The sequence below is a fragment of the Marmota marmota genome, unplaced genomic scaffold (genome assembly GCF_001458135.2).
Source record: "Marmota marmota marmota unplaced genomic scaffold, marMar, whole genome shotgun sequence".
NCBI lineage: Eukaryota > Metazoa > Chordata > Mammalia > Rodentia > Sciuridae > Marmota > Marmota marmota.
In genome coordinates, this window is record NW_026000221.1 from 22,290,996 (window position 1) to 22,316,325 (window position 25,330).

The window sequence follows — 25,330 nt, forward strand, 5'->3', positions numbered from 1 at the left end:
CCTGGTCTTGGTTTTGTGTGACAGGAGGCTGGGAAGAAATATTGGCAGAAATATTGTAAGCTAATTTAGGCACCAGAAAGAGATTGGATAAAGTGTTGGACCACTTCCAAAGTTGAAAGCCTAGAACTCTAGGAAATATAAGCCCAGCAAAGCCAAGGGATCTGTGCTGATTTCCCAGCTGAGCAAATCTGGGGCTGTGAGTTGTTCTGTGAGTTGCTCTAAAATATCCCAGCTTGTTCTGAAGACCCCAGACCAGATCTTTGCCCTGTCTGAAGATCTCTGCATGCTGTGTCTGACCATGGGAATCTCATAGTACCCTGAGGTTAGAAGTCTATAAGGAAGAAATTCTGGCGTGAGAGACTATTGGAAAAATTTGTTGCTCTCTGTAATCTGAGGGTTGAGTAGGGAGTGTTAGATAAGATAGGACCAACTCCAAGTGGGAGTGGCTGGAAGGTCTCAATGGATGCCCTAGAGGTTTTTTGTCATTTTAGATTATGCAATTGGGCTGGGTAGGCGGGATTGGGGCAGGTCTTAAGTGCATTGCCTCCAAACCTCACAGAGACTTCCTTGGCCCTGGAGCTGTCCTTCCACGATGTGGCTTTATACTTTGGTGTTAGCCTTTTCATCTGCTTGCACAGCTTGGGGTGAGTCCTTCTGAAATACAGATACCAGGGGCCACAGTTGGAAATCCCTTTCCTGCATGGAAGTGGGTGGAGATGCATTGGGGAAAAGGCATGGTAATTCCCATCCCGCAGTGGTGCTCACTCTCTGGACTTGGAATTAGACTTGGAGCAGCTGAGCCCAGCCAGCCTGGGCCACTCACTGCAGACATTAGGCACGGGGAGGCAATGGCCAACCTCAGGCCTCACACATGAGGAATGGAGAGAACTTTTGCCTTGATTATTGATCCACAGCTGGATAGATCGTGACGCATGACTTCACACAGTATTTAAAATGTCAACTCAGGGATGGAGTCAGGGTCTGAATCCCAGCTCAGCACTTCCAACAGGGTGTCCTTGAGCTAGGTACTTAACTTAGCTGTGCCTGGGTTACCCTGTCTCTAAAATAGGGATGAAATTGTCCCCACCTTTTCAGGCTGTAGTGAGGATAAAATGGATGGTTCTTTCTAAAGCACTTAGGATGGTGCCTGGTCTAGAAGACATACAGAAAAAGGATTGATAAATAGAGGGGATGGTTTGAAATGCAGTGTTAAGAGGAAACTGGACATAGGGTAAAAATCAGACCAGGAGCTCTTGACCATTGCAAAGATAGTTTGTCACTCTTAGTTCCCAGGGGGTTGGCCACACCACTGAGCTCAGTCAGGAGGCAGAGGGCAGCGGGGGCTGCAGGTGAGGTCTTTGTTGTGATTTCCCTAGAAAGAAGAGATGAGGCAGGGGTGGTTTCTTGGGGTTCTTTGGGGGATTTTGGGACACAGGGGCCATCTCTGGTTATCTGGAACCTGGCTCGTGGTGATTTGGGAAGTGGATTCTAGCCCACGGTACGAGATATAGGAGGTGATTGAGATGTGGGGTCTGGATTGGTTGGAACCTTAGAGTGACAGTTCCTCTGAGATGAGCAAGGCCTCTCATTAGAGGCATCAGGTACAGAAAATAAATCCATGGTTAATACAGAAGTTCAATGAGGGATCTCATTGAACTACAACAGTGCCAAAGAAACTGAGATTCAGAGGGCATTGTACTCTCCCCAAATAACCTGGAAAATCATGCAGTGGTCTATCTCTGGCTCCTGAATCCAAGGCCAGAGCTCTGGACACCAGTGCTCTGACAGCCCAGGTATGTCTGGATTTTATCTTCTCTCTGGCCTGGGACTGAGTGTAAGGCAGAGGAAGGAAGGAACTGAATTTGTGATAGAATATTCCTTTATGCTGGTAACCTATTTCCATCTTTAGAAAGTTCACAGAGGCCTATTTTGCACATCTGTTTAGTGGGCGTATGAACTTACCAGCAAGACTTTTTTTTTGGGGGGGGGGAGATAATGTAAAGAAACTAGAATGTACATCTGGAACACAGTAAGTGCTCAATATGTGCACACTGCATAGAAAGTAACTTGTTTAGGCCCTCCACCCTGTTGCTCGTATTTCCATCCTGGGTAATCTGGCGTCTAGCCGCTACATCTGGGTTGAAGGTCATCATTGAAGTGACAGATCACATGAGCGATTTCTGCTCAGACTTCACCCTCCTTCACTTCCTTGAAGCGACAATCCAGTCCCTCCTCCCTGGGCTCCTGACACTCCACCCTCCTCCTGCCACCTCTCCGGTGGGCTCCCAATCTCAGCTGAAGCTGCCTCTGTGCTTCACCTCAGCTCCTGCTCTCCTCTCACCCTGGCCCCTGTAGTGAGTCACACACATCCATGGTGTGCAAGCTCACCTTCAGGGGGACCATCCCCCGCCCCCCACCCACCTCCTTCCAGTCTGGAGGTGCCTGGTCTTGTGGCCTCTTGCCAGGACCTCTCACTGACATCCCCAGTGACCCTGCCTAACACAGAGCCATGTTCACACGCTTGCTCTTCAATCTTCTTTCCTCTACAAACACCCACATCTGGTTAGCGACCAAGTCCTCCCACAAATTCCTCATTTATAGCTCCATAAAAATTTTCTCCTAATTATAAAAAAAGAATCTATCTTCAGTGCAGATATCTTGGAATGCACCAAGAAAAAAGCAACGTGCACTGCCGCATCCATGGACATTTCCGAAGACAAGCTTCCTGAGGGAAGAGATAGCTCCCTGATAATTAGTGAAAGAAGCATATGGGGTCAGCTGTCAATAATGTAAGGCATGGACATGGTTTTGTAATGTGGTTTCCATGAGAGTTTCCAGTGGTTTGGGCTACTCCTCTAGATGCTCTTTCACTTATGGGGAAGGGATTATGTTCTGATAAACTCATGATCTTAAATGTAAAAGAATCATAAGTCAAAATACCGTAAGTTGGGGACTAAATGTCCATGTTCTCACTGATTTCGCCCTGGTTCAATTGATAATGCTTAGCCACAAGAACAAAAACAGCCCAAGTGTGAGATAGGGATACTGTCTTGGAAATTGATTTCCCATAAAGACTTTACAAGGCCATTAATTCTGCTTCTGTTACAACAAGTCTGGATTATTCTTTTCTTTTCTGGCCACACACTTTGCGGGGAATGTTGACGTATTGTCTATATCCAAAAAGGAGCATCCTGGGGGATAGGAGGATAGTAACCAGGTCCTATGATGGGTGCTCTTAGAAACTGAGATTATTGAGGACAGACAAGAGAGGACTTCAGGGTGGCCATGGTGGGGTGTCTGAATCCACCTGCCTCAGGAAGGAAGATCAGGTTAGTTCACTCTGGTCCCGAATCAGGTGGAACCGGGTCAGGTGAGGAAGCTGCAGGGAGATGAGGAGCAAAGATCTCCTCCACAATAAAGGAGGGAGTGGAGCAGACAGGAGCCTGATGCCCAATCTCTCCTTATATATGGCTCTGCTAAGAACTAGCAGAATATTCTAGAAGAGTTTTGTGTCCTTTACTCCAGAATTATTCTTGCTGCTTTTTATCCACTAAATAAAACCCAATCCTTTAGCCTGGCATTCAAGGCCCTCTCTGACATTCACCTGCTCATTTCGGAGTTATCATCCCCTCCTCCTGGGCTCCAGCTGTATCCACAGCCCACTCTGGTGGGCTCTAAGCCAGGCCCCGTGTTTTCCTGTCTCTGATTTTCTGAACCTCTGCACTTTCTTTGATTCCTGCTTCAGCCCCTAATTCTCTTCCTTCATTCTCTTCTCTCCTCAGCAAGTCCCGGCTCCCTGTGATCAGAAGGTCTTGCTCCCTCTTCTACCTCCTGCAGCCCCTCCCTGGACCCTTGCCTAGGACACACAGCCTATTTCTTCCCAGATGAAGTCAAGAATGTCTGCGGCTCCTTTTCCCCACAAGGTCAGCCAGCCTGAGAATAGGGCCTCCTCTTGTTCATGCTCTTAACCAGTAAGCAGCTCAGTACCAGGGGGATACATACTTCTAGAAGCTTCTAAGAGGGAAACAAAAGGCCCTGTTCATTCCCAGAAGCTCTTCTTTTGTCACTGACTTTGACTGGATAAATTTATACCTCAATTCTAATTGACCTCGTCTATCAGCCCTTTCATTAGGCTGGACATTCTCCTCATCTCTATTTCACATAAAAAATACTCTGAGACCTAAAATTTTAGGTCACTTATTCAGTGTCACATGCCTAGAATGTGGCCAGGTCTGGCCTTTCCCCTCTAATGTCCTCATTTGCTCCCCATGTCCAGCAGGACACCCGTCCTCGCCCCCCGTGGTGGACACGGTGCACGGCAAAGTTCTGGGGAAGTACGTCAGCCTGGAAGGATCTGCGCAGCCCGTGGCCGTCTTCCTGGGCGTCCCCTTTGCCAGGCCCCCTCTTGGGCCCCTGAGGTTTGCTCCACCGCAGCCGGCAGAGCCCTGGAGATCTGTGAAGAACACCACCTCCTACCCTCCTATGTAAGTGGTGGCCTGTCCCAGGGGGGTTTGTCCCTCCGTGCTGCAGGAGGGGGTGGCGGCCGTCCTGGGCTTGGCTCTGCTTTCTTCTGGAATCTTCTAGAACACTGCAGAGCCTTGAAACAGTCCGGACCTCTCAGGGACCTAGAGCCCTTTATTCAACACCAGTTCTTGAGCATCTAATCTGTGCCCAGCTTGCCCTTGGTTCTTAGAATCCATCGGTAAGCCAAAGAAAGATCCTGGCTCTATGGAGCTTCTAGTCCTGCAGGGAGAGTGCGTGAGATAACGAAAAACACTGAAGGTAAACAATGAATTATGCCATGCTGTGTTAGAACATGCTTGGTGATTAGTACTTTGGAGAAAGAGCTGTTGAGCAGGTGAGAGAGATAAGAAGTAGTCATCTTATCTTTTTTATATTGAAAGTTGGTGAGCTGGGAGTGGGGTGGGTGAAGGTGTGTGTCTGGGTGCATTGGAGGGTCACCTTGGTGAGTTCTCACCGCCCACCTGTGTCTAGTTATAGTCATAGGCAAAGCAAAGGTTGTTGGGCCCAGGAACCCTGGCCAGTGGGGTACAAGCCCAAAGATTCCAGATGTCCTCATGATCACACTAGAGCCCCTCAGACACCTACAGGTGTCATTTACGACTTTCATCTTCTCCTCATTGGGTATTTCTGGGATGTCCAGAATCCCACTTTTGGCTGCCTTCTTTCCAGTCCTTTCTTTAAAAAGTTAATATTCAGTTTTTAAATTCCTGATTGCGAGTGCCATACATACATATTGCAAATACGTTAGGAGATACAGAGAAGTGTAGGCGAGAAAATGAAAATCACATGCGGTCCCATGATCCAGGAGGAACTGCTGTTGACATTGGAGATCCTGTTGCAGCCTTCCTGCCTTGAAAATGGATGGTACATACGGGTAGTTGGAATGACCACCTTACTCATGGATCAGTGTATCATCAACTTTGTCTTGTGCCTTTAAATATCTGAACCTGGCATTGAATAGCTGCATTGAATTTGTTATTGAGATGCAATTGATTTCCTCCATGTCTCTCTTGAGTTCATTAAGTTGGTTTTGATGTTTTTGACATCACCATCACACTCTGAGGAACATCATGTAGCTAAATCATGATACCCGTTTATGGATATTTTAGGGTAAGTTCCAAGAAATGGAATTTCCCAAAGAGTGTGCGCCTTTTGTTAAATTTCCCTCAAGAAATATTCTGTGAATATTCCTGCCAACATTAGATGAAAATCTCCATGCAGCAGACCCTTAGCAATGCTTGAGGTTATTAAAAGAATGCTTTGGGGGAATTAGGTAAACAAAACAGTAACACAACAATCAAACAATAATAACTATCATTTTGGTCTTTATGTTGCATTTACCTAAATACTAGTGAAGTTGAAATCCTTTCCAGCTTTTAACATTTGCATTCTACTTTTTGAGTCATATTCCTGTTGTGCTTGGAAATCTGTGAACAACTCCCAAGAGAGAACAACTGCAAGACATGCTTTCTGGCTCCACTCTGCCACTTGATAATTGTGTCTTGCTGGCACTTGTGTGCCTTGTTTATGTCTTCTACATACTGGGGACAGCAATGCTTGTCTTCTGTGTCTATTGAGATCCAGAGATATTGCTTAGAATGTACTTGGGGACACCAATATTATATAGCAAGTGTCTTCTTGGCTGTGTGAACTAGGGCCGATTGTGGAACCTCTCTGTGACACAGTTTTATGATCTGTAAAATGTGGATAATAACAGATTCCCATATCCTGGGGCTGATCTGAAGCATAAAGCAATTAGTCCATGAAAATAATTTAAATCAGGACCTGGCACATTGAGAGAACTCAACAATGTTATCAATTCCTTTATAAGTTGGATCTTGGAGACCTTTTCTCAGCGCAGCCAAGAGTGGTTGCCTGGGATAGGGTCGCGATAGAATCTTAACATGCCAGGGCTATAAGACCCTTAGGAAAAGCACTCCTCTCATTTATACCCGGTGCATTGGAACCCAGAGTGGATGGCAATTCACCTAAGGTCGCCCTCGCCCAGCACATATGACTAAAGCAGGACTAGACTGCGGTTATGCTGAGGTTGTCCCACAGGATGTCACCCGCCGCCTGCTTCAGGATAAATGTATTCCATCTTAGTTGCTGAAGTCTCCCATGGTTACCTGGTGGAAGAACACAGTCATCCTATAGGCCAAACATTATTGGGACCTTGTCCTGGGAATGCTGGACATGTCAGCTCTCAGGGCAGGCCAGTGTGTGGGCAGCCTCCTTTCCTGGACCCAGGGCATCCCATAGGCTCCAGGAAAGGAAAAAGGGTGAAGTCCCTGTCATTCTGCATGATCTGGGGAGACTCAAGAGAATCCCATGGTCCTCACCAAACTCCCAGTGAGCTTCTCACTCACTCCAGTGTGTCAAGTCCAGTGACAGCAGATCCACTGAGAAGCTTAAGGTCTGGCTCCAGGTGACACTTCCAGCCTCCATCTGCCTGAACCTCAAATCTCCTTCTTTCTCCTCTCCCAGGTGTTCCCAAGATTCAGTAGGGGGGCAGAAGGTCTCCGATCTCCTTACCAACAGGAAGGAGAACATTCCCCTCCAGTTCTCTGAAGACTGCCTCTACCTGAACATTTACACTCCCGCAGACCTGACCAGGAGAAGCAGCCTGCCGGTGAGCGTGGGCCCCACTTGTCAAGACTTGGGAGTTTCAGTGTCTGGGATCTCTGGGTCTGAAGGCCACGAAGGCAGCTTGGGTGAGGGGCACCACAGGCCATGTGACTCAGGACCCAGAGGTTCCCGTGGCCACAGGAAATACAGGTGGCTCTTACCTCGGTTTGCCCTAGGGACTTCAGCCTCTGGGGGAGATCTTGCACTATCTGGAATGCACATTTCAGGTTTTTCATGTTCTCTCACACGAACAGAAGGACCAGAATGATTACTGCTGGTTTCTAGAATTAAGAATCTGATCTCCAGAGCAGTCTACTAGAGCTGGAAAGAATTTTAGAGAAACTGAGACCCAGATGGGGGAAAGGAGGCCACACAGAAGGGTAACAGGACCAGAGCTTGGGGCTTCTCATCTTTAAACCAATGTCCCTGAGCAGGCTAGGAAGTGGAGCACATGTGTCACCTTTCTACAGCACATACCCTGTGACCACTTCCACTGTCCCCTGAACACTGTCTCTGTCCCTTGACAGAGGTGTGGTGGGCAGCAGCAGGGCTGGGACAACCTTAGAAGCGCTGTCCTTGCTCAGGCCAAGCATCTGAGGTCTTATGGGAGATCATTTTCCTCACTAACTGCCGCTGGCTCAGGCTGATGCCCAGTGAGTCAGCGTTTTCCAAGAAGGAAGAGCCAGAGGTGGGCCGGCTGCCAGGAGCAGGCCAGAGGGTGAGGGACCTGCTGGAAGGACGTCATACCTGAACTGGAATAAAGAGGGGGTCAGCTCCCAGCTAGTGCCCCAGGAGCACTCTGGCACGGTTCCCAAGAGTTGGGGAGGAGGTTTGAACTAGGGACTTTTGAAGTTGGTCCTGCATGTGCTTGTTAGGCACAAGGCAGGGGGACAGGGTCCCTCAGTCACACACTTTTCCCACTCATCCTGCTGTTGTGTGCTCAGTGACCCCATCTGCCCAGCTGACCTCTGGGCTTAGGGGAAGCAGGAGCACGGGGCCTTCCCCCGCAGCCCCTGCCCTCCAGAACTTACCATCTGGCTGCACACACATCCTGGCCTCTTCAGCCTGTCTGTGCTGACCTGTCCTTGAGCTCACTTTCACTCAGGTGACCTCGACTCAGTCCCTCCCTGGGGACAGCAGGGATCAGAGGTGCAGGAGAAACAGGGCTCTGGGAGCCTGGAAGCAGGAGACCCCCAGCTGTGGACACAGGGTCTAGATCTCCAGGGTCTGGGTTTGGATCCTGGGTCTGCCTTGTCCTGGCTGAGAGTCTTGGGCAAGTCCTCAGCCTCCTCAGCCTCTGCTTCCTCTCGTGGGAAGAATCCCGTGTGAGTGTCTAATGATGGCGGTCGGGCTTCATCTCAGGGCTGGCTGAGTGCGCAGAGCGAGCCCTCCTGGAACTCAAGTTAGAGCTATAGTAGGACCTTCTTCCTGCCCCCAGTGGACTCACTGTGCTAGGGCTGTGGCCCTCGGTGGCAGGGAGTTGGGCAACTCAGACCATGGACTCTGGGGCCAGTCAGTCTGGGTCAAGCCCTGCTTGAACCACTTATTAGCTGTGGAACTTTAGGCAGGTTAATCCTCACATTTCTTGTTAAATGAGACAATATTAGTGTTTACCTTGTAGATAGTTAATTTCAAAGTACTTAAACAGTACTTGGTACTTAGTTCAGGTTATGAGTTCTTTTTTTATTACAACTATTATTATAATAATTCCCTGCTATGTGAACTGTTTAAATGCAAGAACTATGAATTTCAGATTATAATACCCACTCTTACCCTCTGGCTATATCACAGTCTCTGGCATACAGCAAGCCTTTGTATAATGTTAGTCAAGTGACTGAGGCTTCCAGGATTGGTGATGTGAGGTGTTCTTAGGGGGGTGGGTAACATTGGATGTGCAGGAGAGGCAGAGGGAGGTGCGTAGGAAGGGTCATCACGGGGGTGGGGTTGTGATTCCTGAGGAAATCATTCTTGCACAGGGAAGTTTATTCCTCACTAGAGTTAATGCAGGTGCAGCTGAAGTGCCAGAGCTGCCCCTTGCTTATGTCCAACTGGTTGACTGGTCCAGGCATGAGGACCATGGGAGTATTGGGGAGATACACAGTGTCCTTGGTTATTGCTGTTCCTGTGATGACTTTGCAGTCTTAAGAGCTTTGGGAGGACATAGGTCTGGCATAAACATGGGTGCACAGAGTCAGGGGGTTCCTGGGCCCTGAGCTGGGGGAGTTGGGGAGAAGAGAGACTGCCTTTTGCAACCTTGCTGGACTCTGGGTGTTTTAGTCAGCTTTTTCGCTATTGGGACTAAAGGATCAGTCAGCACAACTGTAGGACAGGAAAAGTTTATTTGAGGGCTCACGGTTTCAGAGTCTTAGTCCAGAGAAGGCCAGCTCCATTCCTCAGGGCTGGAGGTGAGGCAGAACATCATGGCAGAGGTGATCTTGAAGCAGAGAGAGACTCCAGCTCCAGATACAAAAGATATACCCCATAGCCACGCCCCCAATTAATCACTTCCTCCAGCCACACCCCACCTCCCTCTAGTTACCAGTCTGCTAATTCCATAAGGGATTAATTTAGTGATTGTGTTAAGACTCTCAACAATCCAGTCATTTCTCCTCTGAACCTTTTTGCATTGTCCCACATGTGAGCTTTTGGGGGACACCTCATATCCAACCTTAACACTGGTGGATGTTGCTACTGGCATTTGTGCAGTCACAGTCAAGATGTAGGTGACAGACCTCTGAGGTCTTCTCCAATTGTGCTTCCTATAACTAGTATGGTTGTGTCTGTGTTGCCCAGGTGATGGTGTGGATCCATGGAGGTGGTCTGGTGGTGGGCGGGGCATCCACCTATGATGGACTGCCCCTCTCTGCCCTTGAAAACGTGGTGGTGGTGACCATCCAGTACCGCCTGGGCATCTGGGGATTCTTCAGGTAAGGCGCTGGACTCTCCTCTCTGCACAGTAGCCCCTGCATTGGTAAATATAAAGAAAAGAGTTTTATCTCACAGTTTTGAGTGGCTTCATTGGATTTCCCTTTGTGGAAGGCCTGTTATTCTGTATCACAATATGGTTGAGGGACACAAAGGGAAACTGTACATGCAGAACTCACCACAGTGAGATGGGGAGCCAGAAAATGGGGTGTGGGGTGGTCTTGCTGTTTTTGGAACAACTCACTGTCTCTGAACTAACCAGATCCCATGAGCTCTAGGTTAACCCCTATGTGAACTGCTTAAATGCAAGAACTATGAATTTCGGATTATAATACCCACTCTTACCCTCTGGCTTTATCACAGTCTCTGGCATACAGCAAGCCTTTGGATAATGTTAGTCAAGTGACTGAGGCTTCCAGGATTGGTGATGTGAGGTGTTCTTAGGGGGGTGGGTAACATTGGATGTGCAGGAGAGGCAGAGGGAGGTGCATAGGAAGGGTCATCACGGGGGTGGCACCCCCATGACCCGATCACCTTCCACCAGACCTCATCTTGCATAGGTTCCATAGGTGCTTAATATTGCCACAAAAGCCAGCAGAAGCTGCAGCACATGTGGGAGACAAACCACACCCAAACCATAGAAGCCACAAAAGCAAAAAGGTGATGTCCTTGCTCATGAAGTGCTCTGCTAAGGTCCTTCCTAACGCACCCTTCGACCTTCTCACTCCCAGTCACGCTTGGCCACTTGCTTCCAGGCTTTTCATGTGCTGTGCCCTGCGCTAGCATGGCCCCCCCCAGCTGTCACACTCCTAATCACCTTGTGAGGTGCGGGCCTCGTGGATGAGCGTCTCTGAAATGCTCCTGCTCCTTCCCCTGGGATCCTCTGGCACACGCAGTCCTCTGATGTCGGTCATCGTGCAGCCCCGGGTGCAATGCCACATTCTGCTCCGGGAAAGGAAACAAGGGCAGCGCCACAGAGGGAGCTCAGTGAATTCTGGGCTGGCAGGGTTCAGAGGGCCTTGCCACCAGGCTGTCCAGAAGAGGCCAATCATTACCACAGGGCTCAGCGCAGACCACATGACCTGTCAGCAGCAGCCAAGCAGGTGCCTCCTTCTCCTGGGCCGGGTCACCGCCCACTCCAGCTGGCTGCTCCCTCTCAGCTGCCTCGCTGGCCCCTCCTGCTGCCCTTGCTCAGGCCTCTGGGTCTCCCTCTCCCTCCACTGATTCCCTGAGTGAGCCCAGCAGCACTTGGAACCCACGTGCCACCCTAGCTGCCTCCTCCTGCTGCCCTGGCTGTGCACAGGGAACCCTCCACTTCACAGGGACAGACACCCCCTCCCCAGCTCAGGCTCTCCTACTGTCCCACAGCCCCTGTGCCTCTGCTGCAGCTGCCCCCTTCCCGGTGGTCAAGGTGAAGGCCTGGGGCAGCCTGGAGGCTCCTCTGTCCTCGCTCCCCATCTCGGTGGCCAGTGGATCTGCAGGGCTCCTCCTGTAAACACGCTCAGAATCCAGCCCCTCCCCGCCTCGCTTCACCACCTCCTCTCTGGCTGGATTATGGTTGTGATCATATTCATAAACCTGTGACTCGGACGTGGTGGCCGCTCCACAGTGGCCAGAGATCATGAGAGGCACAGGGTGAGTCTCGCCCTGCCTCTGTTGAGGGCTCCCAGGTCACTCATGGTGACAGAGATGTCCCCTCCAAGGCCCCCAGCGCCCTCTCTAGTGCCTCTCACTCTAGCTACACTCACACTTTGGTGCCCTTGGCCCTGGGGCCTTCGCACCTGCTGCTTCTCCTTCCCGGAATTTCTTTGTTGGATATTTACAAGAAAGACCTGTGCTCCTTTCATGCTGGTCTGTACCCAATGCCACTGCCCCACAGAGGCCTTCCCTGGTGCTGAGAATTGAACCCCCCCACCACTGCCCCATCCTGCCTCTGTCATTACCTGTCATTACCTGGAATCATCTTCACTTATGAACATTGTGTTCTCTTTTCATCTGTCTGTGCTCTGGAGTGTGAGCTGAGTGTAATCAGGTTTTGCCTGACTGGTTCCTGGGGATGCTCTGACTCTTAGACTGGTGTAGGGCACATAGTAGATGCTCACTCAGCCCATCATTGCTGGAAGAATGAATGTAGACTCCATGCAGAGCAATGCTACAGGGATGAGAGTCAGGTAAAGACACCTGTGTCATGGATGCAGAGTCCCCTCATCATCTCTGGTCCTGAGAGCTCTGCCATGACATCTCTAGTCCCACCCCACCCTGTTCTCTTGCAGCACTGGGGATGAGCACAGCCCAGGGAACTGGGGTCACCTGGACCAGGTGGCTGCTCTGCGCTGGGTCCAGGACAACATTGCCAACTTTGGAGGGAACCCAGGCTCTGTGACCATCTTTGGAGAGTCAGCAGGAGGAGAAAGTGTCTCTGTTCTTGTAAGTGCTCCTGCCCCTGCTCACCCCTGGGCCTCTTGGAGACCACTAAAATTCAGCTACATCCTCCTTTGTTTACAAGATGGGATTCAGGGAGACTCTGCTCACTGCCTGGCTTCAGGTGGTGGAGAGTCAAGACCCAGACCCTCTTGGCCTCCCGGAAGCTCAGAGCTTGGCTTCATGTCCTGGGGCCAGCAACATCTCTAGCTCAGCCTGCAACAGTGACTTTTCTCCTCCTTTGATTTGATTTAGTTCTATTTCCTCTTCCTTATAATTTTGATATTAGGGCTCACCTCACTTCTCTTGGGAAACAGGGGTGGTTATAAATTACAATGAGAAGGGGCAAAGATAAACGATCCTTGGCTCCAAGGCAGATCTCCATGTTGAGAGGACTGGGGCACCGAGAGCAGGCAGGGCCCTCCTCTAAGGTGGCCTGATGACATGTCCATGCCCACAATGTGGGCAGCAAACTCTGGGACAATTTGCACTGGGGGAGGTGGGTGAGAGGATGCAGGGATGGGAGGTGACAGGAAGGATGGGGCATGGATGTGGGTCACAGACGTAACTTGGGTCCTGAGATTTCCTGCTAGTGAGGAGAATGGGGCTGGAGGACACTGAGGGAAATATGGGTGGTGCTGGGAGCATGAGAAACCCCTCCATACCTCCGGGTCGAGCAGAGCGTCAGCCAGATTACGTATTTTCCAGTGGAATATTGTTCTCATAGCTAAATAATCAGGGGAAATCTTTATACATTTTTAAAGGAAGAGGATAAGGAAACATACAAATAAGATGAAGAAGAAAATAATCATCCACAATCACACACCTCAAGGATAGTGACTGGGCATTTGGTCCTGTATTTTTCTGTCTGTCTATCCATCCATCCATCCATCCATCATCTTTACCCGTCCTCCCTTTCTGTTCTGTATCCATGTTGCATTTTTTTCCCACAAAATTTCCCTTAACATACTAGCATAATGTAAACATTTCCTTAACGTTAAACATTCTTATGCAATATTATTTTTATAATTGTATAACATTCTATTGCAAGAACGAAAACTTGATTAGTCAATTACTCAATATTGGATCTTGGATTACTCTCAGCTATTTTTTTTAACCATGTTAACAGCGTGAACATTTTTAGATATCTCTGTGCACTTCCAGGATCTTTTTCTTTTTTCTTTTTTGCAATGCCCTTGGCTTGGCAGCACATGCTCTGCCATTGAGTTACACCCCCAGCTCTTTTTTTTTCGTAGGTACTGGGATTGAACTCAGGGTCACTCCACTACTGAGCCACATCCCCAGCCCTTTTTTGTATTTTATTTAGAGACAGAGGCTCATTGAGTTGCTTAGCACCTTGCTTTTTGCTGAGTCTGGCTTTGAACTCATAATCCTTCTGCCTCAGCCTCCCGAGTGGCTGGGATTACAGGTGTGCGCCACCCCACCTGGTCCCACCTCATTTTTATGTGATCATTTTTCTTAGGATAAATTTTGCATACTGCAATGTAATCTGGGGCTAGGAATTGCCTAGCTGGTTTCCCAATACTTTTGTTTGACATGATAAGCATGTGTCACATGCTTCCTGTCCTGTTCCTAACTCTGGGATCTGGCCTCATCCTATTGAGTTTCTCTTAGGAAAGGCGGGCCCCACATGGAGCTGGGAAGCAGGCCAGCATAGGTGAGGAAGTGTCATATCCACAGGGTGCCAGAGTCTCCTGGTGAACAGGCCCAGGCAGAGGGGGAAGTTGGAGGGAGCCTGAAAGACAAGTGAGTCACTGATCTTTACCTTGTGAACATAATCCTCCTCCTCTCCACGTCCCTGCCAGGTGTTATCTCCGCTGGCCAAGAACCTCTTCCACAGGGCCATTTCTGAGAGTGGCGTGGCCCTCACTTCTCTTCTGGTCAGGAAGAACGCCAAACCTCTAGCTGAGGTAAGTCTCACCCTGGACAGTTCCCAAGCCCTTTCCCGTGTCTCCTGGAATCCTCAAGGGGCTTTGTTCTTATAGAACTCAGTCTTCATGCTCAAAGGATACCACACATGTGAATGGCTTGAGGCTCCTATAGGGCCCACATTTAAGTGACATTCTCTACTTTCCCAAAGTGCAAATCGTCTCATTCAGGCCTTTGGCAATTCTGCACAAGTTTTAGTGTGTGGAGGCATGGTACACTTTTAAGGTCACATGTATTAATTCTTCTCATGAGACAGGTGCAACCATTAGCTTATCTATGGGTAGGGAAACTGAGTCCAAATGATTCTTATGTGGTGGAGATGGGAGTTAAATCAGAGAGTGGTATTCTGGATTCCATGCTCTTCACCACAACTCCACACAGCCTCACTTCAGACATAATTTTGAGAACATTATGCCCATTTTCACAAGGATAAGGTAATGAGACACAGATATATAAAGATATATTCATGTCACAATTCCAGTTAGTAACAGAGGCCACACTCTGTGGGGCCCAGAACCCTTGTCTAGAGGATCTTCAGCTGCTGCCTGCTGCCTTCAGAAGTTGACTTGCTATAGAACACCTTGTCTGTATGGAGACATTGCCCTTGAACTCTGCTGTTGCCTGTGATCTCTGCAGAAAGTTGCTATTACCGCTGGGTGTAAAACCACCACGTCTGCAGTCATGGTTCACTGCTTGCGCCAGAAGACAGAGGAGGAGCTCTTGGAGACCACGCTGAAAATGGTAGGTGCCGCCATCCCATGGCTCTTCCTCCTTGGCTTGACCCTGGGCTTCTCTCTCCCACTCATCTTGATCCAAGTTGGAATTTTTTTTTTAATCTCTTATTATGAAATACTTAAAATGCAACAACCACACTGATTGTAGGGGTTTTTAGAAAAGAGTCATAATTTTTCTTGGTTTTTTAAGAAGTGTTTTAATTATAACACAGTAGTAGTCTAGATTTTCTGAGACTCTGTCTCATTTAGTATTCAAAACAATTATCTGTCATCTCTCCAATTATATTCATATTATTTCACTAATCTAGTGTGAATCCATCCTTAACTTTTCATTCATCTATTTTTTTATAACTTTTAGTTTTTTATAATTTTATTTTATTTGTATTTATTTATTTACTTTTTTGTGGTGCTGAGGATCTAACCCAGTGCCTCATAGGCGCCAGGCAAGTGCTCTCCACTGAGCCAAACCCCAGCCCTCATTCTTCTTTGTTTCATCTGTCCATCATCCGTGAATCATCTGTTCAACATACATCCACACTCCATTATCCAGTCCTCCAAAAGCCATGATCCGACCTTCATCTATTTGGTAGTTTTCACCTTTTGTCCATGTGTCCATCCAACTTCCCAATAGTGCTTGTATTAACCAACTCACTTCCTCCTTCTGTCCCTCCCTCCCTCCCTCCAGGCTAAGTGTGTGGTAGAGCAATGTCAGGAGAGGTGATGCAGACATAAATTGAACATTATCTCTGCTCAAAAAGGACAATACAAGGAGAAATGTAGCAATATACTTAGTGGTTTTGTGTAGTGGAAGGATAGAGAGGAGACACAGTCATAGCCATTAAGAGTGCTTCTTAGGGAAAGTGACATTTAAGGATTGATGGATTGTCAAGACAGTCTGTCACCACAGGGAACTTAGTAGGACAAACATCCAGAGGAAAGAACATGCAGGGCTAATGGGAGCTACTTACTAAGGAGGGGAAGGTCTGACTGTATGCTTGGGGTCACTTGAGCCCCTGGTCTATCTTGACCTTGAACACCAGACAATACTTCTGGGCCCACAGGGCAGACTGCTAGCATAGGGCTCTGTATGTCCATGGATTGAGTTCAATATGGCCTTGGGAGTTGTAGATTGGTTTACCGACTTAAATAAGGTGATTAAAGTTTTCAAAGAATTAAGACACAGCTGTTTTGTGATACCTGGAAAGAAGCAAATACTTTAGCTATCCTCTATGTGGCAAAAAGGAGCAAGGTTATATGGAAATAGATGGTGATGTTGGGGAAACCAAGAGACCGAAAATCTTGGAATCCCAGGACATATTTCTGAGATCTTTTGAATTTTTTGGAATTTTTTACATGATTAACTACTGGCCCAGTACACACACACACACACACACACACACGCACGCACACTCACATACACCACCGCTGGCTTGTGGGGCTACAACCCAGAATGGAGGAACCCCAGTGGTCCCTCTACATGTAGGGCAGGAAGTGAGGTATGATGTAACATTTCAATCACTGCAATCTAAACACATAGCAAAGGAAAGCATCTGTTGGAATGTGCTTCAAAGAGCTTGCTTAAATCATAGTTTTCTAGCACCCAATGAAAAAACTCTTTCCAAGGTGGCTTGAAGAAAAAGAAGAATACATCTTATAATGGAATCTCCAGGTAAGTGAGGAGTTCATGAGCAGATGGCTTAGGGCATGGCTGGATCCAGGTGCTGTTAAAATAGTGTTGAAGAATGTGCCTGTCTCTATCCCCTCTGCTTGACAATCTTCTTTGTTGACTTCTCTCTGAAGTAGATTTGTCCCCTGAGGAGGTTAAAGATAATAGCACTCTAGACACATGTCCTATCTGCTTAGAAACTGTCTATCTCAAAAGCTTCAGCAATAGGTTTGGGGTAAACTCTGTTGGAGTGACACTGGTTTGTACCCATCCTTGTACTCATCTGTATGTTGAGGGACTTGGAACACCCCAGGTCACAGAGAGATGCCTGAAGACATGCAGAGGACAGGGGGAAGAGGGAAGCAGGGAGAGAGTAATGCCCTCTCCATCTGGGCATCCCACCTGCAGCTCCATTCCCCCCCCCACCCGAGTTGCCTCAACCACACCAATGCCCAGGGACCAATGTGTATGTTCCCTCCAGAGGAAAACGGGGTTCGATGCCAGTAAGAACAAGTAGGGGGAAGGATGACGAGGACAGGCAGCAAGAGCAGAGGTTCTCCCAGCAGCTCCAGGGAGCCTGACTCTGGTCCCCAGGTGTCTCCTCTCCTGGCTGCTGCCTGCTCCTCCCCCATCCTATAACTCTACTCTGGGCTCATGCCCAGTGGGGTCTGTGTAGGGTCCTCTGCCTCCGATTGGGAGAACCTGGTAGCTCTGGGGCACAGCTCAAAGGATCAGCTTTTATACCAGGAAGCTTCTCACCCACATCCTCTGCCTTTGCCTTCACAGAAATTTTTTACTCTGGATATGCTTGGAGACCCCAGAGAGGTAAGGGCCATTGGTTTCTTAATTACAGGTTTCAAATCTTATTAATACATTTAAGCTCTGATATGCTATGAATGAACGGATTCTCTTTTGTGGACTCATATTGCTGAGGCCCAGAGAGCAGAAGTAACTAGCCAGGGTAACATAGCTTAGAGGTCAGGAGGCAGGATTGGAACTCACCGCCATGGCTCTCAGTGCAGTGCTCCCAGTCACAAATTATATATCTCCCAGGATGAGGTATCCTCTTCTCATTTACATTCCCTGTGGGATAAGTGTGCTCTAGAACACCCTCAGGAGGCTAGATAAATGGATTAGGGGCTCATACTCCTTCATTAAGGAGGACAGATGTTCTAGGAGGCCACAGGACAAATTAGCTGTGCAGAAGGGGAGCCTGGGATCTCAGGCCTTAGGACACCACCCTCCTCGTAGGATCCAGGAAACTCCAAAAGTGTCCTCCCATCTGCTTCCTCTTCCTCTCCCCCCTCTCCACAGTTGCCAGGGTCTGGAGACCTTAGCTTAGTGCCATCTTGCAATCCTGTCCTCTGCTCCCTCCCTGGGGATCCTCTGACATTTCTTGATCTTATGAGGATGAAATGAGATCTATCTACTCAGACATTCATCAAAGTGTTAAGAAGCACTTACTCTGTTGTAGGAGATGGTTTAACAACAGGGATATGGCAGTGACACGGACAAGATTCCCTGCCTTCTGATGGAGATTGTAATAGAAAAGTAAAGAAACCATGTAGCGTGCTGGCTGATGGTCAGAGTCAAGAGAGAAAAAGATACTGGAAAATGGGGACCAAGTCAGCCAATGGTTTAAATGTAAGCATTAGGATCAAGGGGTGGCCTGATGGGCCAGTGACCTTGGGGTGGATCTCTGGCGGGGGAAGGAAGCCAGCTGTCAAGAGGACTGGAGGAGGAGGGTTTCTGGCAGAGGCAACAGCAACGGCAAAGGCCCTGATGCAGGAGGCCCTGTGTGTGGAGTGGAGGCTGGGGGGTGTCCTGAGGTGGGGGTGGGGTGGTCACTGGAAGGACACGGACTGTGATTCTGTGGGATATGGGAGGTGCTCAGAGGGCTTCGAACAGAGTGTGGACATGATCTGAGGTTTCACAAAGGTCTGGTGACTGCAATAGTCAGTAGGGGAAGGGGAGGGCAGGGGCAGGGACAGCCCTGGGAGCTCAGTGCTCTGTAGCTGCACAGCAAGGGATCCTTGTAGCTCAGATCAATGGAGGAGCAAGAAGTCTGCCCTCCAGACCTTTCTGAAGGAAAAGATGACAGAAGTTGCTGATATATGGTGTGTGAGGAGTCAAGGAAGAAGAGGCGAGAAGGAAGCCCTGAGTCCTTGACCCCCGCACTGCAGTCCTGACAGACAACCTCCAGCGTCCACGGGGTGGACAGTGCCAGTTATTCTCCTCCTCAGCTTTTTCATGCTGGTCTTCTCCCTGCGGGTGCTGCCCCACTCTGCCCTCCCGGGCTCTCTCCAGGACCATTACTCTTACCCTCCCCTTTCCTTTCCCCATTCTCATACCTTAGGGTACCCCAGACTCACCTGGCTGAACACAGTTAGAACCTGTCACTTCCTTCTTGGAAGTTACTTCTTGTTGACAGGACAAAACCTTGCTTCCTGTATTAATCAGCTTTCTGGTACTATAATGGATATTTGAGATGATCAAGTTATAAAGAGGAGAAGGTCAATTGAGCTCACATTTCTGGAGGGTTTATTCCATGATTCCGTGAACCCGTTGCTTTGGGCCTATGGCAGCACATCACCCCAGGACTGGGAGAAGAGCAAAACCGCTCACCTCCTATCTGGAACTCTGGGGGTAGAGAGAGATGGACAGAGAGAAGGAGGGAGGGAGGGGGAGAGGGGGAGACTTGGGAATTTCTGTATGATGAGGGCACGTGCCCAGTGACCTGAAGACCTCCCACTAGGCCCCATATCTTCAGGTCTCCGCCCTCCCACTACTACCACATACTGCAGATTAAGCCTCAACACATGGGCCTCAGCAGCCCCATTGAATTAGTTCTTCATATGTGAGTGCCAGGGATGTGCCAGAGATTGTGCAGAAAATGTGCTCTATCCTCGGAGCCTCTCTCTTGTTCCTGCTCTAAGGCCCTCCTTCAAGCCCAGGCCTCTGTGACATTGCTGGAATTAGTCCTGCTCACCTCTGTCCCTTGCTTATGCTATTTCCACTGCCAACAGCTTTCATAACAAAAGCCCATGCAGATGCCAAACACCTGATCCATGTGCCCTGCAGACTCTTCCTTCAGAGGAGCTGCTCCTCCTGCTGGCCTCTGGGCAGGCCTCTCAGAGCCACGCAGCCTTGCTAAGGCACCCAAACCAAGCCCTCTACTGTCAGCTCAGGGAGCAGGATCTGGCCCTTGTCTTGATCTATTACTCCCCCAAATAGGGAATCAAGTCTCAATGTAGGTATCTCGAGTGGTGAGCTCGATACCTCCTCAAAACTAATCGTTTCTCTAAAAGAGCTCAAGTTTAAATACAGATGCCATGGATACTCCTCAGTTACAGATTTAGTATTTGTGAATTCACTTCTTTGCTAACACATTTTTGTAAGCACCAGATAAATACCTTGATGCATTTGTGGTCATTTGCAATATTAAATGCAAAGCAGCAAGGAGTTGAGTTGCTGTGAGGTCCATGTTCCCCTCTGAGGTCACACAAGGGAATACTCAGTGTCTTACTTCATCTCTCTTGCTAACAGTATCCTTCTTGTGGTCTATATAGCACTGCTTCTTTTACAATATTCGCTTTTGTTGGTGATTTCTCTGTTTATAACGACTCTCAGGCATAGTGAAGAAGTGCTGTCTAGTGTCCCTAAGCATGAGAGGCTGTGCTGTGTCTTGAAGAGAAAGCACATATGATAGGTAAGCTTTGTTCAGGGTGTGTACGGTGCTCTTGGCCATGAATTCAATATTAATGAATCAAGAGTACAGTCCATCCAAAGAAGAACCGGAGATTTGCCTGTCTGTAAGTGAGGTCAGTCTGGAAAACTGTCATGCAACATCTTTGGTGGAGACACAACCACGGGAAAGATGGAGAAGCAGCTCCATGTTTAAACAGCAGAGTGGACAGCAGTGTTGTAAGGCAGGAGCTGTAGAAATCTGCAGTGATGTTTCCCAAGGTTGAGAAAAGTTAAGTGAGTCCCAGCTGGTGTTTTATTATAAACGGATTCTGCATGTAACGAATTCTTTGTAAGGGATCTATATCATATGACATGTCTAAAGAGCAACCCACATGGAGACGAGAGTCTCACAGGGCCTTGATTCTGGACTTCCCTTTGGACCAATGGCCCAGCTATTTGCTAATTCAGCACTCACTGCGATCTGACAAACACGACTACGACAGTGAGAATCCAGTGCCTGTGTGTGCGTTTAAAATTGAGATGGATATTATAATTATTTACATATAATATATACTTTGGGTGATATATTTCCCATTCCCCGACCACTATCACGTTGCCATCCCTAGCTTCCTGGTTAAAATTCTCCCCTCACTGTGTCACAGACTTAGCTCCCTTCTGAGTTTTGTGGCCCTGCCCAGAGTCATGGAAGTCTGTGGTGCTGGCGTGTTGACTGCTCTGCTCTCTTTCCCCAGAGCACTCCCATGATACCCACTGTAATAGACGGTGTGGTGCTGCCCAAGACACCAGAGGAGATTCTGGCTGATAAGACGTTCAACACTGTCCCCTACATTGTGGGAATCAACAAGCAAGAGTTTGGCTGGATTTTGCCCACGGTGAGAATGTACAGACCTCTTACACAGACTCCTCCTCCTCCCCCATCCTCCCTCTGTCATCTGGACCCAGAATGTCTCTTTTCTCAAAGGCCCACTCTGAGTCTGGGAAACTTCACCACTGGTCTGAGTGGACACTGGGCATTTCTTTGTAAATCTTCTCTGGGATGGTACAGCTCTCTTGACTGGTACAGCCCTGTGGACCCTTCTCCCCAAGCACTCATTGATTGTCTTCCTAATAACGAATACTGACTTGTTCAGGATGGGCGGGTCTGCAGAAACCATAATAGTGCAGACAGATGAGGTCTAGAGGAAAAGAAGCAGGAGCTAGATCTGGGCACAGCTACTTCTTCCTTGGGCTTGGACTCACAGGTCCTAGGGGTTCCCATGGGTGCTCCCAGCACTTCTCTGGAAAGAGTTAGAGGAACTTGCTTATATGTTAGTTACATTGGCTCCGAAAAGCCAGGTTTTGGCTGGAGAAGATCCCATTTTGACTGGAAAGCATTGAGATTTCTCATGTAGGTGTTTCAAGGGGGCCTAGGGTCATCCTCGGCCATGGCCTTAGACTAAAAAAGCCAGGCTAGAGTGGGATAGAGGGCAGAGTGCAGAGGCTGAACAGCATCTTCACAGGTTGGGAGTTCTGCAGTTCTCACTTCAGAAGTGAGAACTTCAGGTTGTGCCAAAGAAAAAACTCATCGTGATGGATTTTGACTTCACGAGACATTGGAGTGTGTGGAGTAATGGCCTGTGCTCTCTTGTTCTGAGCTCTCTGCTTCAGCACTACCCTGGCTTCAATTTCCCTCACTGCCCGGATGACCATGTGCCCCCTAGCCTGGTATTTATATGTTCAAGTCATCCCTTTTATATACCTTGAGTTTCTATGTACAAGTCCATTTACTTGATAGTTTTTCAATCTAATGAATGCACCTGCACATCAAGACCCCAAGAGAACCTTCACAGGCATTGACTTGCTAGGTTCTTCTTGTTAATTCCTGATGATTCAGAAATACTTCACCCCTTTTTTAATAGATGATGGGATTTCCCATCTCTGAAGGCAAGCTGGACCAGAAGACGGCCACATCACTCCTGCAGAAGACTGGCTCTCTTCTGGTAAGAAGTCAAAAGAATTATGGGAATTGACTGAGAAACAAAGAACAGCTGGCCTTGCCCTGTGTCCCAGACCAACTCAATGTCAGAAGAAAACCTGACACCTGCGTCCCATCCCCATCTGTCTGCCTTTCCCTCCCCGCCACCCCAGGAGGGATTTGCACAGGGCCCAGGAGGTTCACATCCAAGGAGCCTTCTGCAGCTCTCCAGGTGGAGGATCTCTTTCTTGATGCATTTTAGGAGATCCAAGATGAACTGACTCAAATGGCCACTGAGAAGAATTTTAGAGGGACAGACGACCCTGTCAAAATCAAAGACCTCTACCTGGAGTTGATGGGAGATGTGATATTTTGTATCCCATCTGTGACTGTGGCCCGTGGTCACAGAGGTAAGTCACAGAGGTTGCATAGGAGAGGGACACTGCCACCTCCCAATATCCAGTCACCTATGGGCAAAGAAAGTGGAGGAGGAGCACATACAGTGCAATAAGATGTTCAGAGAGGGGAGACAGAGAAGGAGAGGGAACACATTCACAGAACTTTTTAAAATCACAAATTGACAAACATTATTTATATAAACTTATGGAGTGCAGTGTGGTTATGATTTATGAATACATTGTTCAATAATTCCATCAAACTGGTTAACGGACCCATCTCCTCAAATACTTGGCATTTTTTGCAGGGAGAACACTTGACATTTCCTTTCAGTAATATTCAGTGCAAAACACTCTATTATCAACTGTGTTTACCACACTGTCCAGTAGAACAACATCAAAAGAGAAGACCAACATTTCCCCAACTGGTATTTTGTACTCTTTTACCATCACCCTCCTTTCCTCCTCATCTCTCGCCTGTTACCACCATTTTATTTGAGCTATAAGTTGTCACATGTGGTACTTACCTTTCTGAGCCTTATCTCCCTCAGCATATTGGACCCCATTTCAACAGGTTATCTCAAATGGTATCATTCTTTTCTTTTTAAAGACTAAATAGTGTTCCATGTGTTTCTCTACCACATTTTCTTTATCTTTTCATCTGTTGATGTACATAGGTAATTTCATGATTTGGCTCTTGTGAGTAGTTCTACTGTGAACATGGGGTTGAAGAGATCTCTCCATCCAATTGCTTCCAAATCTTTTGGGTAGATACTCAGAAGTGGGGTTGCTGGATTACATGGTGATTCTGTTTTAAGTTTTTCAACAACCCCAATCTTGTTTGACATCTGTACCAACTGTATTAAAGTGTTCCCTTTTCTTTTCATCTTTGTTAATATTTTTCCCTTTTATTTTGGTGCCTGGAATTGAGCCCAGGGGTACTCCACCACTGAACTACATCCCCAGCCCTTTTTGTTTCGAGACAGGACCTTGCTCAGTTGCTGAGGATGGCTTTGAACTTACAATCCTCCTGCCTCAGCCTCCTGAGCTGAGGTCACCCTTTTTCGTTTTCCATTCTTTTTGATAAAATCATTTGGACTGGGGTGGGTGATACCTCATTGTAGCTATAGTTTGTGTTTTCCCAGTGACATTGAGCACGTTCTCATCTACCTGTTGTCATTTATATGTCTTCTTTTTAGAAACGTTTACGCAGGGCCCTTACTCACTTTTAAATTGGCTGTTTTGTTTCGTTGCTGTTGCCCAAAGGCCCTGCAGAGCTTATATTTAACTGTTTAATGCATTATGGCTTGCGGACATTTTCTCCCGGTTTGCAGGTTGTTTTTGCACACTGTTCCTTATTTTCCTTGCTTGAAGGAGCTGTACAGTTCGATGAAATCTCATTTGTCAGTTTTCACTGTGTTGTCCCCCATTTTTGGGAATCAAATCCAGAGTCATTGCCCAGACTAGTGTCACATAGTTTTTTCTCTGTTTTCTTCTATCAGTCTTTGAATTTCTGATGTGACTTCTACGTCTTTCATCCATTTTTTTTTAGTAATTTTTGCTTATGGTGTGATATGAGTTTCAATTTCCTATTTCTTCAGGTCAAAAAATCCAGTTTTCTTAATATTCTTTATCCAAGAGACTGTCTTTTCTCATTTTGTATTCTTAGCACCTTTGTCAAAAATCAGTTGACTTCACATGCCTGGGTTCACATCTGGGCTCTCTAGTGTGTTCCATTGATTGATGTGTTGATTCTTTTCTTCCAATAGTGTGTTATTTTAACTACCATAGTTTTTAGTGTACTTTGAAAAAACTGGGGTTACATCTCCAGCTTTTTTTCTTTCCACTCATGATTACATTGATCCAGTTTTTTGTTTGTTTTATGTGAATTTTACAATTTTTTCCCTATCTGTCTGAAGAATGATGTTGGAATTTTGATAGTGATTTCACTGAACCAGTAGATCACTTTGATTAGCATGGATATTTTAACAATATTACTTCTTCCAAACTGTGATCATTGGGTATCTTTTTTTGCGTTTGTGTCATCTTCTATTTCTTTCATCAGTGTCTTATATATTTTAGTGTCTTGGAAACACAACACTTCAGTTAAATTTATTCCCATTGAGTTTTACCTTGTTATTATTACTATCCATGGGATCATTTATTTTCTTTCCTTCTTTCTTTCTTTCATTCATTCTTTCTTTCTTTCTTTCCACAGTTCAGTGTGAGTATATAGAGAATTTTGCATGTTGATTTTGTATCCTGCAATTCGACCATATATGTTTGCTAGTTCTAACCATCTTGCAGGAAAATCTGTGGGGTTTTGTACCCATAAGATCATGTCATCATTGAACAGACTTTTTCCTATCTGCCTTTCCTAGTAGGATGTCTCTTTTTTAGTTTTTTAATTTAAATTCTGTTTTCT

The 25,330-nt window shown here is 47.4% G+C and overlaps 1 protein-coding gene across 3 annotated transcripts in view; it reads left to right on the forward strand.

The window, feature by feature from the left end:
* Window positions 1-496: 496 nt before the first annotated feature.
* LOC107144855 (liver carboxylesterase 1-like) overlaps window positions 497-25,330 on the forward strand; it is a 28,005-nt gene continuing 3,171 nt past the window's right edge. For 2 of the 3 annotated variants that reach the window (XM_015488719.2, XM_015488721.2), the window contains exons 1-11: window positions 497-644; window positions 4,277-4,484; window positions 7,012-7,156; window positions 9,946-10,079; window positions 12,351-12,504; window positions 14,325-14,429; window positions 15,085-15,189; window positions 17,635-17,673; window positions 21,288-21,428; window positions 22,455-22,535; window positions 22,773-22,920. In XM_015488719.2, coding sequence (XP_015344205.1) covers window positions 593-644; window positions 4,277-4,484; window positions 7,012-7,156; window positions 9,946-10,079; window positions 12,351-12,504; window positions 14,325-14,429; window positions 15,085-15,189; window positions 17,635-17,673; window positions 21,288-21,428; window positions 22,455-22,535; window positions 22,773-22,920 — 1,312 coding nt within the window. In that variant the 5' untranslated portion in view covers window positions 497-592. The remainder of the gene's footprint in view (window positions 645-4,276; window positions 4,485-7,011; window positions 7,157-9,945; window positions 10,080-12,350; window positions 12,505-14,324; window positions 14,430-15,084; window positions 15,190-17,634; window positions 17,674-21,287; window positions 21,429-22,454; window positions 22,536-22,772; window positions 22,921-25,330) is intronic. The other variant, XM_015488720.2, reaches the window with a different exon arrangement.